The 16,827-nt window shown below is 38.4% G+C and overlaps 1 protein-coding gene across 1 annotated transcript in view; it reads right to left on the bottom strand.

The window, feature by feature from the left end:
* SV2C (synaptic vesicle glycoprotein 2C) overlaps positions 1 to 10,865 on the bottom strand; it is an 83,628-nt gene extending 72,763 nt beyond the window's left edge. The window contains exon 1 of the mRNA XM_050913186.1: positions 10,286 to 10,865. Coding sequence (XP_050769143.1) covers positions 10,286 to 10,865 — 580 coding nt within the window. The remainder of the gene's footprint in view (positions 1 to 10,285) is intronic.
* Positions 10,866 to 16,827: the final 5,962 nt, after the last annotated feature.

Here is a 16,827-nt window from a genome sequence, read left to right as displayed (position 1 = left end):
GAGTAGATTAAAAAATTAATTGTGTTCCATACTTTTCAGCACTGACATTCCTTTAAACAAGCCAAAGGTCTGGAATAAGTAGCTGTTTCAAACCGTATCTATCACAATATACAATATGCTTCCAATTCTTCGAAATACTCATAGTATAAGATAAAATGACAAGTCAAACTTTGAAAGGTTCTAAAATCCTTGAATGGTTAAATCCATGGATAAAATGCATAGGAAGAAATTTACTTGGCTGTGACAAAGAGCCATTAAACTATGTTCGTTCCATGTCTTAATGGAGTTCATTAACACTTTCTCTGTGAAAATATTTCTTCTTCTTGCTGAGGAGCTCATATGTCCTCTCTTTCATTTCATAGCTCAACATTTGATGTAAGATGCAAAATTCAGAGCTACAAATACACAGATAATGTAGATCAACATTTCTATAAAGGAAAGCTTGCAGATCAGAACTTAACTGCATGGCAGAATTAACCAAACAGGGACTTGGAAGAGAGTGCACCATCATATTTTAAATGTTCCGTTTGGTTAAAAAACTCCATTTGACACATTGATTTAAGAAGTGATGTATCTTCAGCCAGAGATCCCATGGCAGTTGAGAGAGGGAGAAAAAGGTGGAGATGACAGCCAAATTAAATGTGTGAAATCAGCATGGCCCTCAGGCTTTTCCTTTGGGAGACATTTCCTTCTTTTGGTCACTTCTGTAAGATTATAAATTTGTGTGACATAAATGGCAAAATCACTGATCGGTGATGGGATAGGCAGAGCTAGAAAATAACCTGCAGTGCATAAAAAAGCAGCCGAGTGATTTTTAACTGTTTTAGACACAATCTATCTCCAAGACAGTGATTTGAAGATAACTACAAGGGCATAATTATTTGGCTTTATTTTTGTGTGCAGATAAACGGTACAGGCATATTTGCACATGGTGGTAACCCATGTTTGTTAGTGGTTAAATGTACAAGTATCTTACTGGCTACTCAATTTTCACAAGTGCATACATTATCCCAATTGCAGGCTGTATTTTTCATCATTTAAATAAAAGCAAGTTTCCCAATATCCACTGTACTCATTGAGTTCAGCTGAAGCAAGCATAGGTTAAACCTTGAAGAAATGTCATATTTTGGCAAGAAATGTATTGCTCAAAAAGTGACCCACTACTTTACTAGCTGTACGTACACTGATTGATCTCTGACATTATTCCAAGGTATACAAGTGTAGTTAGGTCCATTTAACTAAAAAAAGTAATAAGTAAGTATTACATTGCTTATAGAGCTCTAAAAAGATGAGTTGGTTAAACCAGCATTTGGCTGTGCTAAAAATGCGTACAAATACCAAGGCTTCAGCTATGAACTGCAATGCAGTCATTTCATGGTGTCTTGTATTGAGTGTCTTAGGTTAAAACTGTGTGACTGAAACTGGGTATTGAGCCAGGGAAATATTATATTTAACCCCAGGCTAAATGGTGAACCTCTTAAAAACAGAGTGAACATGTAAGTTAACGGTGTCCGATAGCTTGTATTTCTCAGGAAAGCTGCATGCAGCAACACCGTGAAAGAGGAAAAACATTTGACATGTTGGTACCATTCTCCCTGTTAATACCAGCTTCAATAAGGTGGTTTGGGAAAAACATCATCCTCAGAAAAGGAGGGCAGCTGTGACCGACCTTAAATACTGGCTTATAATGGGAGCCTGCAACAGCCCAGAGGACTGAATACACTGCATTTTGTTAATGGTTCAAATCTGTGCTCCCAGTTCCTGTCTTGTGACAAGCCCATGATATTCCATGTGATATGGGTTTAGTCCAGTTCATAACAGACAAAAATTACATTGCATACTCTCTCCACTGTCCCTTTTTTCCCCTCAGAAAAGAAAAACAAACGTAACCACCACCTCCACTGGTCCACATAATGTAGCTGCTTAGAATGTGTAAGGATCTGTCTCTTAATTTTTCTCCCTCAAATAACTGTGTTTGGAAGGCAAGCAGCAAAAGCACTGCAGTAGGAGTACTTTAATAATGTCATTGCAAGGGAACTGAACCGTACCAAAGGTGAACAACGTGCACGGTAGCATCTGTATTTCTGACATCTCCTTCTGAAGAAATAAGACATTAATCCTACAGACCAGTTTTCACCTTGCTCCAGAATATTTAGTGCATATTTCAATGACTGCAGCTCTATTTCTAAGTCTTTCTATCACTGCTAAAGATTTATTACTACTACTAACTGTAAGTGCAATGCACTCTCACTGTTATTTCAATGACATTCCTCACACTCAAAGGTCTTCTACGGTTTCAGTAAGTATTCTTAACCTAGATGCATTTCTTGTGAATACAGTAATTCTCAGACCCATATATAAGTACCTAACATTTTGAGATCTGTGCTCTCTTCAATAAAATTTATAACACGGCCAGGAGTCCACATTAAAAATCAGTTCTGAATGTCTTCCTCTGTCCCTGAAGTCTAAAAACATTTAAAAAAAAACCTTCAACATGCTTTCCATAATAAAAATATGGATCTTCCCCTGGAAATTTCAACTCTATAGGAGCACATCTAGTAGCTGCACATAACAGTAAAATATAGAGTAGCAGAGCCTGCTTTTCCTTTATTTTACATCGCTTGTGGTCTATTATGTCATCACAAATCTGGTACCCTGTTAATAACTGGAATATAACCAGAAGACACTCACTTTCTCCTACTGTGTTCTATGCAGGAACACGCAGTAAATCTCACCTGTATCTAATGACCTATAGTAATATTTAACAATAAAAAAGAACAGTGCTATACATAGATGCCTACTTACAACAGCAGAAGGAATTTTACTCACTGCTGTGTAAGGACAGTTTTGTGACAATCTATTAAAATTCAGACCTTTTAATAAGTAAATAAGTGTCAAATATATGGTTAACTGTTCATGTCTTCTGCATGATAGGATATGGAGGAACCATGCTGTCAAAACTAAGCATCACTGGAATTGAATAGATAAGAGAAAACCATAATGCCTGAAGTAGATTTTGTTTTGAAATAAAGTCTTAAATGTCTGAATTTTAGGAAGAACTGCAAAACAGAAAATCAGCTGCTCAGTATTATACTTCCTCAGTTTTCAGTCTTTGAATTCTGGACTTGGCCCTGAAGATAGAGTTTCAGTTAAGCCACAAGTGTAACACAACCTAGCATAAATGAGGCTGGTTAAAAACAGTTTTAATGAATTCACAAACAGAAATAATCTTAATTGATCACTAAGATCAATACATTTAGTTTTCATGGCCTTTTTTCAACCTTTAAAAGTACATTTATTTACAATTGGCAAAAACAAAAATCTTGTCGTAAAATGTTTACTTAACCATTAATTAGCAAAGACAAAATCTTTAGCTTCCATATTAAATCATAGTCCTCAAAAAAGATTAGCAATCCCAAGAAAGCTCCTTCTCTCCTCCAGAACACGATGTCTCTAGGTATCTAACCTATACAGAGAATTTATAGCTACTTATTAGGTGAGAAAACAAAGAAATATCACAAGCACTGAACATCAAAGAAAACTCAACATAAAATTTAGCTTAAGGTCATTTTAGTTTGAACATCCACAACAAGAGAAATTTCTCTAAAAGGGAAGTTTGTTGCTTCAGCAACAAGTTACATGAAGGAAACCTATCCAAATGTGCAAAATGGAAACCACAGTCTGGGAAAAACAATTTGATTCCAGATTTGTCCATATATTTTTGTCTCTAAGGATGTGTGCAAGGTGTCTAGTGATGTAGTGAGGTGCCTAGACATGTTGGAGAATCCCACTAAGCATGTAGATGACTGAATATTTACAAAATGGTCCTGTCAGACTAAGGTCCTGCAGTCCTTTATTCACTGACATTTTGTCGCATGCTCTCAGATTTCTGCCAGATCCAGAGACAGGCTCAGGAGGAGAACAAATAAGTCAAGCTATATGATCTAGCCCAAACGAATTTAGACCTAGTCTGTGTTTAAATGAGCAAGTCTGTGTACAATCCATGAGTTCAGAACACTCTTTCATTTAAAAGTTTATTCAAGCGTAACAACTGCAATATCTTTTAGTTATAGGAAGGTGGAAGCATTGTACATTTACAGACAGTTATTTTTTAATTTATGAAATCAGAAAAATGTAGGTTGGGAGGGACCTTTGGAGAGCTTTATTCTGAACTCCTGCTAAAAGCAGGGTTACCTTCAGAGCTAGGTCACTTTGCTCCAGGCCTTCTACAGTGAACTTTTGAAAATCTCCAAAAGATCCCACAGCTTCTCTGTGCAATGTCTCCCAGTGGCTGACCACCTCACTGTGAACTTTCTTTATTATACCAGAAGTTCCCTGGTTGCAACTTCTGACCTCCCATGCTCCTCTGAGAAAAATTTGACCCCACCTTCTCTATAGCCCTCCTCAATTATGTCACCAAATAGTACAGACAAATCCCCTCTTAGACCTCTTTTCTCCAAGCCAAACAAGACCAGTTCCTTTTGCTTCTTCTTATATGCCATGTATTCCAGCCCTCTAACCACCTTACTGGTCCTTTACTGGATTTGCCCTAATTTGTTAATCTCTTCTTTCAGGTGGCTCCACAACAGGACAGAGAATCCCACATGTGGCCTCACTGTCTCGAGAAAGGAAATAATCACTTCCCTCCACTTACTGGCCACTCTTGCCAATGCTGCCCAGAATGCGGTTAGCCTTCATTGCTGCAACACATTGCCGAGCCATGTTCAACTTGTTCTCTACTAGGAGCCCTAGACCCTCTTCTGCAGGGCTGTTTGCTACCTAGCAGGTCAATGCCTGGCCTATACCAGTGATTTGGGTCATTCTGTCACATGTGAAGGACTTGTATTTGTCACTGATAAGTTTCATGGAATGTATTTGTTGAATATAAAGTTGTTGCAAAAGATCAGTGCAAAACCAGAATGAAATTAAGTAGCAAAGATCTGGCAAGCCAGTACTTTTTTAAACCATGGGGGAAAAAGAATTCAGTAATCATCTGGTATTCTTAGCAGAGTTTATAAGCACTTCACATCAGCTACTGAGCCTCTGGGTAGCACTTCCTCCCATGTAAGAGGAAGGACTGTCTGGATTAGAATTATGCTGGGTTATGTAGGTTTTAAGACAGAGCAGACATAGGAAGCATTGCATTAAACCACCTAACATGCAAATTGGCAATCAACGCAGAAGTGGTAGGCACTTGCCTGTTGTCCCAGACTGAAAACTACTTCAGCCCAAAAGACCTAGTTAACGCCTCTGATACTCTTCTTTCTACAAATATTATACAAAATATGATTATTAAATTCTGATAATATCAGAGAAAACTCTTATATCAAGGCATTATTTGACACTAAATGTGGGGTTTCAGAAAATCCTTTGATTTCCTAAGCTGTTTGTTGTATGCTATTCATATTCACAATACCTACATTATCAGCCCAGTGATTTATCATGATACTTGAGGTTTTTAAATGGAAGAAACTGTCTGTATGGCTCATCAACTAGGAATATCTTTTACATGTAAAGATTATTTCTGGTTTTGTTACTGTGCTATCTATGAGCCCTTATCAAGGACTTGAATAACACATTGTTTAACACAATGGTAAGTAACACAGAACAAAAAAAGAGTATTCATGCTCAAGAGATCATTCAGTCTAAACTTCATATAGAGGATGATACATGGATTCAAAACAGACCAGGCAGACTATAAGGAAGCAATGAGGAACCACTGGCCTCTGGAAAGGATGGCAGTCAGAGCACATGAGTGGCTAACCAGTTGTGAGGTTTTGTTGGCATGAATGCAAAAAAAGGTTTACAGAAGATAATCCCTTAATCCTGGGACCTTTATATGATTTTTTTTTTTCTAGTGCTGAGCTGATAAAGTACAAAAAAGAGATGGAGGTATCTGTCTGAAAAATGTGCCAGCTGGTGCCACAAAGACTGGCATCAGGGCCAGTCGAGCAGGAGTCAACCTGTATCTACTGCTAGCAATGGTGACAGCAGTGCCACTGTCAAGAGTCTTGCACATGATGATGAGCACTTACAGTTCCCACGGGAGAACCAGGGAGAAGATGGTCAGCACTGGCATGGCATCCTGAACAGATATAGCTGGGAAAGGCTAGCTTTGCCTAGCTTAGGGAAAAGAATGTTTCATTATTTCAGATGCAGAGATGCTGAGGAAAGAAAAAGCCATAATTTAAATTTTCTAGGGAAAAAAAAAAATCTATAAAACTTCAGAACAATCTGCATGCAAAGACATAGAAACAAAGTTATGTAGAAAAGTACACCCAAACCAGAGCCCAGAGAATTAACCTAAAATCAGTCCAGTTCTGAGCAGCATGTAAAACCAAAGGGATAAGATGCAAGCAGGAAAACAGTTAAAACAACATCTTTAGGCCTGAGCCTACAACCTCCCTCATGAAGGTACAGTTCTGCCTCATCGGTGCCAGAACCCAAGAGGTCAACATGGATCCACATACATGCAGTAGATGACAAGTACAGCCAGGTTATAGAGCAGGGAAAGGAGACCTTTCCCTCACACTTAGTGACACGTCACTATAATCTTCAAAGAGTTTAAGCAAGTCAACTTCCTTATTTTTAATAAAACAACTGCTTGGAGATGAAAAAACATATTATTTTATTATTTAACTCAAAAGGCATGGAGAAACCAGTTCATGATTCTGATCAGCACTTTCATCACGTGACTTTATGGGCTCTGACATGCTGCTGGTGATCAATCAACAGTGACCCCAAGCTCATACAAGGGTCATTAGGGAGGGAATTTGGGAAATTGCCCTAGTGCAAGTAAATAGAAAAAAATGCAACAGGGAGGCTCTAAGAATATTGTCACATCACATGCTTTTAATTAGCTCATGTTCCCTAGTAAACTATCACGGCATGACGTATGAGAAATCAGTTTTTACAACTGAGCCAATGGGTGCTTTTTCAATGACAAATTAACATCTTCTTAGTGTGTTTCTTAACAGTCTAGAAAATTGCCTGGAAAATAAGTTTTGTGTTGGTGTACCAATTCCACCTTATAACTCCCAGTACTGGTCCCATGACTTTAGTATTCTAACAACATTAAAGCCCTCTGGATTATGGAATTATAATAATGAAAAAAAATTATGCCTGTCTGGAAGACCCCAGTTAGGATATAATTATGATGTGAAATCACAACGGCAAAATAATTGAAATGCATGGCTGAGAGGGCCTAGTTATGATCATATAAAAATGCTTTCACTAAGCATTCACTGCCGTGATGAATATTTTGTATCACTGGAATTAAGGTTATGCCATCTGCAAAGGCTGTATATCTGCACTGGTTATAAGCAACGTGTACATCAGTGTACTGACGAATTGCAGCCTACGATATATTTCTATTAGCAATGGGCAAGTAATATCATTTTTGTGAAATTATTGATAAAACCACCACATGTTGCAATGCCTTCAATACACACTTGGAAAGAAACTACATATCTCTGTTCTTTCCTGCTTTTGTATGTTAATCTTTTAGCATAGAATTATTTGTTTGTTAATACCACAACACACAGGCTAGTGTTACATTATTACAAAAGGGAGATACAGGGATGTCCATTACAATTTCTGTATTTTAGGCATGAGAATACTTTGCTTGCACACCTAAGCCTTCCAGAGTTGTTTCCTTAATTTTGTCAGTGAGCATCATTTATATATATACACACATATATGTATATCTATGAGGCATTTAACAGCTTCTGTACTGAATTTTAGTTAAACACTGACAGAGTCATTCCAATATATCTCAAGACAGGATCAGGAGAAGTCTAGTGACAGGGAAATCCTCAACCCTCTTCTTGGCATGGGTCAGACCTTAACAAGTGGCTGCGAATCCTCATGGGCACCTGCTTCCCACCTCCCCACTCCCAATTCCAGACACCTCTGTAATGCTTACAGCAACCATTTAAATGAAACACTGTTTTTAGAAAATATAACGTATTTGCCCCAAAATTTCAATTCTACATAGCAGGTGTAATAAAAAAAAAGCATTATGGCCATGTTCTCCACACTCATAACTTGACAATCAGAGAAGCCAGCAGTACTAAAGTGTTCAGAACGTCTTAATTATGAAAAGTTCCATTTCCCAGTTTAACATTTAATGTAAGTGGAAAGAACTGCATATATGGATCAGTTAGCTAGTGAATGTGTAAGCATCATGAAGCTCCCTCTTAATGCTGCATAACCCTGTTCTTTTCCTTAACCCCATACAAACTACTTGCAGAGAGATTTGGTGGCTACTCTTATATTGTTATCATCCTGGAGAACAAAGACAACTTTGACCATTCAATTGGTTGGGAGGGTGCATGTGATAAAACAAACAACAGGGTTATCAGTAATTAAAAAATGGGGTTCAGATCCATTATTGCTGTTCCAGCAATAGAGAGGACTTATAAAAATTGATTAGTAGAGTTTAAAGATGTCCTCAACCACCAAGCACTGAGTAACAAAATCACATTAAAAGCAAGTTGGGCATACACTGCTTTTATAAAATGTATTCCCTGTTATTATCTGTACTGACACAGTAACATTTATCTATAGATAACTTTTTGGGTTGTTTACGTTTCTCTTCTCTCTCTCTCCTCTTTGAATTACTTACAGAGCTCCAAAAAGGCTATAAATAGACATGTTTATGCACCTTCTTTCTGCAAGAAGTAGATCTGAAAACCCACAGGTCCAAGCATGACAAATACGATGTTTGTAAATTTGTGTAAACAAGCAGTACCAAACAGATTATTTGCATGCAGCCTCTTTAACCATAAAAACTTAGATAATTTGATTTCTTTTATTAGAAGTTTAATCACTGCACTGTACAAATAGGCAGAGTAGTTCATTTCTAACAACAAATGATCAAATGGCAAGGAATGCCTCAAAGGACCCAGCCATCTGAGAACTCAGCTCCCATTTCCACTCATGATCCTCTGACATGGAGGGAAGCTTAGAGATATAAATGAGAGTGACTATGGTCCACTTTACTGAAACCTATAGAGCCAAACTGCTAGTATCGATATGTCAGGAATCCAATCTGTCATGGGCTTAAAGGTCTACTGAAAAAGCTTCTATGTTATTTAAATAACACAAATAGTCTGTGCTATTTAAAATTCTGAATCTAATTTTGATGTAGCTGGTATCTTAGGGTCCTTCTAATTGATAATGAGCAAAGGAATAAAATCAGGAAACTGAGCTAAGTTAAAATGAGACTGTTGCAACAGAACCACACGCTGTAAAGATGCAGGGAACAAACAGTACATCTGCCAGAAGACAATGGTTCCTAAATATTTTATAAGAAGCCTTCCTTTTCTGCAATATTCTGGGTCCTTCAGGCCCAAGTCACTTATCTGCACACATATATTCCACTTTCTGCCACATCCCAACCTCCCATGCTCCCCTCTTCCTCAGGGAACCATTTCTACACCCTTTCTCCACAGCCCTGCCCAGTGAGAGCCTTGCTTTATCTGCTGCACCTGGGCATGCCCCGGGAGGGAAGCACCAACCTGCTCGCAGCGCTGCTGCTCTCACGGAGTCACACGAGGCTGGCTCAGCCTGCCTACTTGCCGCACCGCAAGAGGGAAGAGGCAACAGGATGAGACACAGCCCATCCCCATCAACTGAACAGACAGAAAAAGTATACCCCAGGCTCATCTCCAGCCATTTGTCCTGCTGACTTCTGTGCCTCCCGACTCAAAATAAACATTCTACTTTTTGGATGGCTAGAGAGGAGTCATTGGGATAAAAGGAGTAAAAGACAAAAGGAGGGAAAAGGCTAGACAGCATTTTCCCTGGGTTTCCTGCATTTCCCAGATTGCATTCCACCTCGCCCTTGGGAAGGCTCCCACACAGTATAACAATGTTGCTGGACAGTTGCATTATCTACTCTTTATTACGCCTGTATAATTCCAGCAGAACTCCAATCCTCCAGCTGTGGTTTGTTTTTGTTTTTTTTTAAATTAGTTCATCTGGATGTCTATTCTTGTATACGAGAACAGAATGTATCCCTCTCCTCTTAAGTTTTACTGTGCAGTCTTCCACTTTAGTGATTTATTTACATTTACTGACTGAAAAAGAAAACAATTATCTAACAAATAAAATTATAATCTTCATTAAATCCATATTAGCTGTTAATGCACTTTGTGGATTGCTTATTTATATTCAATACAAACATATTTTTATATAAGCATTGGTGTTGGCAAATACATATTTAGAAGTACTGTAAGCAACACTTGTAATAGCACAAAGACAGAGCAAAGACTTTACTCACCAAGCCATCCTGATCCAGAATTGGGTATACACATATCTGTTTCAGCACTGGGCAACACAAATCCAACTACAAAAACTTCAACCCCATCAGCCATTAAGGCCATTCCCAACACAAAGAAGAGGGCCCACTGGAAACGGCCATGGCCGCATTCTTGTATTATCAGTTCGTACTGCTGTGCTAGCTCTTCTTCATCAGCTTTCCTCTCTGTTTCCAGTTCATGACGATCCTTATATTCATCACGCATAGGCTGACCTAAGGCCACCATGCCATCCTTGCCCTGCCCCATGTTGGGGATTCCCTGATACTCCCCTTCATAAATTTCATCATCTTCATCATGCCCTTCAGTTGCTTCACTTGATCCTTCATCATCATTAGCTTCTACACCATAATTTCCTCCTTGGACATAGTAATCATCGTCATCTTCCTCATCCTGGAATCGGCTGTAGGACCTCTGTGTGTAGCCATCCTGAGCTTTGTCAACAGCTTTATTCACTTTTTTCACCGCTTGCCTCTTCACCTCTTTGGCAATATCTTTTGCCCCTTTCACTAATGAAGTCCTATCTTTGTATGTTTCCTCCATCTTGTATCAAAGAAGGATTGCCGTTATGCTGCAGAGGGACCTGCTGAATACCGTTTAGAATATCTACCGCGTGTTGGACAACAGCAGAAAAAGCCCAAGTACATGTGAAGCTGTAATATTCAACCTGCAAAATATAAGAGAAAAAAGTTTATACTTTGCTCCTTCTTAGTTGCTTCTTCACACTGATATGGTACCATACCAATCTTCATTTAAGCACTGGACACCACAATTCAGGGCTTCAAATATGCAAACCTGGATTTTCTTCAGAGGTGCAAATATGCCAGGTTACAAGGAAAACACTCGGAAGAGAAATCTAATATCTCTACTGGTTTTCAGAATTAAATTTATTACACTCTAGTCTTTCAATGGATACCAGGTTTTATTCTGACAGAAAACAAGCAATTCCATGCACCATACATCATATTGACTCTGTCTGCAGTGTCCTTCCCCATTTGAACCCCCTGCTATGTAATAAAAGGCTACAAATCTTAGCTTTTCTCTCAATGAGTTGTCATGAAATATCTGTCCGCTGTCCAGCCTCTCACTTACACAAATCTTGTGGGGAGCTAATATTCCTGAGATCCGTACCAGTCTCTCAAAGCTGACTGAACTTGGCCAATGCATTCACAGTGCATTCACACTGAGTCTTAGCAATGTACAGTCCGACCCTAAAAAAATCAGCACAGGAAGCTGGGTGGATGGAAGTGGTGGCACTTTCACACTTTGGAGATTTCCAATACCTAAATCATGGACAGACACATCCCTCTCTCCCCTGTCCATAGTGACAGTAGAGGCAGCCTGGAGTAACTGTATATCATCAGCTAATTCACCCCAGAGTGGGTTAGTCAGGCACGAGCTCACACCAGTCTAGCTGTGTGAAAGTACCAAGACATTTTGACCCAGTCCCCCTCCCTGCTCCCCTGCTCCACCTTTCCATCTCTTCGTTTATGCAGCCCAAGGATCACAAATGCAGACAAAATGAGTCAAGAGCAGCTTGCTTATTTGACTAAAGACTAACCATTCCCCTCTTTTCTGGGCAGTTTTCAGGCATATCAGCAAGGCAATTTGCTCATCACACATCTGCATGATCACTAGAGGTAGTAGAAAGAAATGGCAGCAGCGTGTAAGCAGAGGGAGGGAAGAAATGCAGGATCCTTCTTTGGCAACAGTCCATAGTTAGAACAGCTGAAATCAATTACAAAACTGCACCATTACTCATGTGTCTAAAGTTAAGGGGGGTGAATCTGGGCGCTGCAACAGGATTGCAGAAACCTTACCTCTGGGACAAAGCAGGCTAAAATTTCTGTAGCAGTGCTTCCAAGAAAGCAGTGCCTGCTTCCAGCTTGGGGAAAAGGTTATTTTTAACCATGATCATTTTAATGATCTGTTTCCCAGCATAACCTCAGAAAAAGCTGCAGTAGTACAACTAAGGAGGCAGTGAGATGTAATGCAGGAGTAGGAATAAATGGCTGGAAATTTCTGAAGCAAATCCTATTCCCCTTGCTAAAGTAGTGTGAACTGCCCCCCGAGCTCCATGGGAGAAGACCAGGGTAGTGCTTTGAGAAGCTGTCCTTTACTCATTCAGTTGTAAACACTTTCCCCAGAAGTATATTCCAGACATCAGTTTTAAGACTGATATTGTTTTGAGCGATAGGAAGAAATACAGAATGCATTAGATGATAAACTAAGGACATGATGTACTTCTGGTAAAAGAAAACCAACCCTAAAATCACACAGACATGCAAGTAATACGATTTAAGAAGCTATATTTCCCTAGCTTTTTTAAATAATGACTATAGAAATTAATCTATAGTGGAAAATGTCTTTATTTTTAGTCCCTTCCTCTAGATTAATTTCATACACTCTGAATGTTTCTCAAAGAAGTCAGATGTGATGACACTATTCAACTATTCAATGCAAATTGAAGCATTTACTGGAAGAGAAATGCAGCCTTAAAAAAGCCAGGATGTAATATTTATGACTGAAAACTGTAGCCTGATTTTAGGTACATGATGATCCTTCTAAGTAGGTCATCCTGGTGAATCTTTTATGCTAAGGCAGTTTCTCTAATTACAGCTTTTCAGCTTTCAAGCCGCTCCTTAGAAGTTATTCTTTGTGTACTGAAGTAGGCATCTCATCCTTACTATTACCTGTGTGTGACTACAGTATCTACTAGCTGTTATTGAACATGCAATGCATAAAAACATTCACTGGGTCTGTTGTAGCCTTCTACAAATACTTTCAAGAACTTCATGAACTCCTAACAGGTACTCTTCTGAAGGTTAATGATTACCAAGTGTTCCTAGTGTAACACATTTAGAGTGTGCATGCACCCTGTTTAACCTAAATTCTGAATTCCTCTAGTTCTTAGATTACTGGGTTTTTTTTTCCAGCAAGTACAGTCTTCTTTTAAGGATTTTTAGTTGTCAAATTCCATTTTACTGGAGAGTTTGTCTGTGGAGGGAAGACAGCAGGAGTTTAGGAATACTGAATGAACATAAAGTCTAAATGCCAACACTGGCAAAACCGTGCTTTGCACCCCTATAATACACCTACCTCATGAGTTCAGCAGACTCTAAAAACACAAATTTGCAAAAGAAACTGAGCTTACACTGTAGTTCATGACAGACCAGGTATGCCAATAAGGAATTACACCTATTCAAACTCACTAACAGCATAACTCTGCCAGCAAAAACCTGCGCATAGACCAAGTCAAATTTCTGTCTGGGCAGACAGATGTACTGAGTATGAAATTGGAAATTTCTCTTTATCTTTCCTAAGTTTCCAAGCAGCACACCTAATTTGAACACTGTTCTTTTAAACAGCTTTGCGTTCTCAATGAACTGAAATCCCTGCCTTAAGGGTGATAAGTACAAAGAGGAATCCTTTACAGCCCATGCATGATAGCTCCCCACCCTTTTAATTATGTCGGACTGATTGACTACAAGTAACTGGAAAGTCTGAAAGAGTGAGGATTAGTGACTACCTGAGTAGCATAAAGCAGTAAACGCACAGATGAGGGTCTAGCCATATACTCCTGTTTGTACTAACTGTCTTACCCAACGGCCTACTCACTTTCACTAAACATCACATTCCTATGCAATTCCTTCAACTAAAAAAAAAAAAAAATTCCCAGGAAAATAGTGATTTCACCTGAAATAAAAATACTATTTTAAGAAACACCCACAAAATATTTTCTCTAAAACTCTCAAAGATGCATGCACAAAAAAATCAAATTATTTGTTTGCTCTAATGTTTATTCTTTTCCATTCTATTATATTTACAAAGTTCAGTATAGTTACCACTTTGTATATATTGTGCTACATCTGAAATAAAGGTTGGACATTACAAACTAAATCAGTGAGGTCCCATGAAGTTGTAAATCTATGAGATGTTAGAAAACCTGTTCCCACAGAGACTTACATCATTGCTTAACATAAGCCGTGAAAAGACTCACTGAAAACTAACAATACATGATATTAACTGTATGCATATCTTCAGACAATACGTTTTTCAGAATAGACCTGGAAGTCACACTCAAATGGAGCTGTGGCATTTCAGATACACTTGGGGACCCAGTATAGCATCTTTCCTGCTTTTCTTTTGAATCTGTAATTCCTTTTCAAACAAAAAGAAAATACTAAAAAACATTTCTTATTTAAGTTGATGCCTTTTTAAATGCACTTTTTACCCAGCATTTTGATTCTGGTTTGACTTCTGTTTTTTCTGCCTTCATTTTTTATTATCAATGACCCTTGCATGGATACAAGTGTTTTGTTTCTTCTAAGTTTATCTGTTGCTCCAAGTTAATCTTCATCTGAAGGTATAATCTTCTGTTAGATCATAACTACTTCCAATTATACTACTTTGACGTGTCAAATGATTTTATTTCCAGGTGAAATAGATGCACCTGAACTATGTAAACTCTTAAACAGAAAATGTTTTTTTCTTGCACGTGCTCTCAGTTATAAAAAAAAGAGTAAGAAAAAACAGAAAAGTATTATGCATTGCTGTGTCATGACAAAGAACAATGGTAGTCAAATTTTACTAAAGTTCTCCAACAATTTTTACGTGGTACAGTTCAAATAACACAAAGGATGCAATCCTACAAGTCACCACAGACCTGAGCCATATGCAGAGGTACAATCCATCCTTGAATTTACTGGAATACCTGCAAACTTCCTCCCCATCTCTTCATGCACAAAACTGTTCTAGAAGAACTGTTCTTTTATTGTTCCACGGTACTACTTGCTTCAGTATGCCCCAATAAAGAATAGATACCTCAATAAAGGGTATTTATTTACAGAGGTATTATATATATTTATTCATAGGGGTATTTATTTATTTATAATAAATAAAAGCTGACACCAAAGCTGGTGAGAATGGGATTCTTTTCAGGTAATGTTAGTAGATTAAAAGATAAGTTGCTATAGTCTAAGCAAATTTTCTTTCTCTCATGTTGAGAGTTGCACACCCAGGCTGCAACTCTTCTAACTTGGGCTGCAGTTGCCAAAGCCATGTAAATCACTGCAGTGCCACCAACAGTGGCAGTCCCCAACCCTCTCCCAGTTCAGGTGGCATTCTCACCACTTGTCCTGTACCAGCACTTTTCATTATTCATCCTCAGTGCAGCCACAAAACATGTACACAAGATGAGCCTGGGAATTCATTAATCATCTAGTACGCATCAAACATCCTGAGCTCAGCAGAGACAGGGTTTTCATGGTACACTGCAATCTCTCACTTCCCATTTTATTCCTTTCCTTCCTCATTAAACCAGCAGATAACTGTTTGTCTCTCTGCACTATATGCTCTACTTGCCCAGCTTCTCTTAAACTATTTAACTAATTTACCTAATTAGAATAAAACCAGAGAAATTGCTTTTAAATTGTTCTTGCTTGAAAAAAAAAAGGGACATTTTTGCCTGAATTCATGTTCATTTTTTCTGTGTACATCAGTCATTAACAAAAAATACTATCTTTAACTGCCTCTTAGGGCCTTAAAGTATCACCAAAACCAAATAACTCTACTAATGCTTTTCTCACAGTGCTTTTGATGACAGGGCTAATTCTTCCTCACTTGCAGCACTGTATAAGTGCTAATATCTTCCTCACTATATAAGCACAGAAACAGGATCTGCAAAAGCTGTGCTTAAAGCAGTGCAAACCAAAAAGGCTAATGGTACAATGAATCAGACCAAATCCATATGCAAGACCAAAAATTAAAAACTCTGTCCAGTGAAAATCAGGAAATCTTAACTGAATCATCTGTGATAAAAATTCAGTAACATTGTAAAAATGAATTCTCCTTTAATCAAGGGAGCCAGAGTAGAAAATGATAGGTGCAAAGTTAAGAAGTGGGCCATTCTTCACTTTATACTTGCACTATGTTACTCCTCCCTGCATTACTTCTATGCTCTAAATATCTTTCAAAGAATATCCTGAAGGAGGGTGCCGTAATGCTGCACCATTGGTGCAGCACCATTGGTATTATTGAGCACCACCATCCTTTTAAACAGTGACATAGACATGTCTAATTCAGCTGGCCATCATTAAACACACTCAGGCTTCTAAACCCCTCTGATCCACAGTTCCACCTAAGGTCACAATCTGGATTGAGGATTCATCTATGGTCCACTCTCTCTTACTAAGCTCTTTTCACACTTCCGTTTGACCTACAAAATAGCTTTATTACTGACAGCAAGGGAAGATGCTATCTACTCTCTGGTTGTAATACTTACCAACCCATCTAATTCCTTAGAAGTAGATTCAGCCTAATGCCCCCCCAACAGTAGGGCTAGACAGTGTTACAAAACTGAAATAGTTGTATCTATTAATTAAATTATAGTGGCAAAACTGTAAAGACTCTACAGTGGAGTGATCCTTTCCTTTGATTTTTTTTTAATCAAAAGCTTATTTTTCTAGGAAAAAGTGATTGAACAAAAAATAGGACATACTTTGAA

This window comes from Gymnogyps californianus, chromosome Z (genome assembly GCF_018139145.2).
Source record: "Gymnogyps californianus isolate 813 chromosome Z, ASM1813914v2, whole genome shotgun sequence".
NCBI classification, from domain to species: Eukaryota; Metazoa; Chordata; class Aves; order Accipitriformes; family Cathartidae; genus Gymnogyps; species Gymnogyps californianus.
This window is presented reverse-complemented; position numbering and strand designations above follow the sequence as displayed.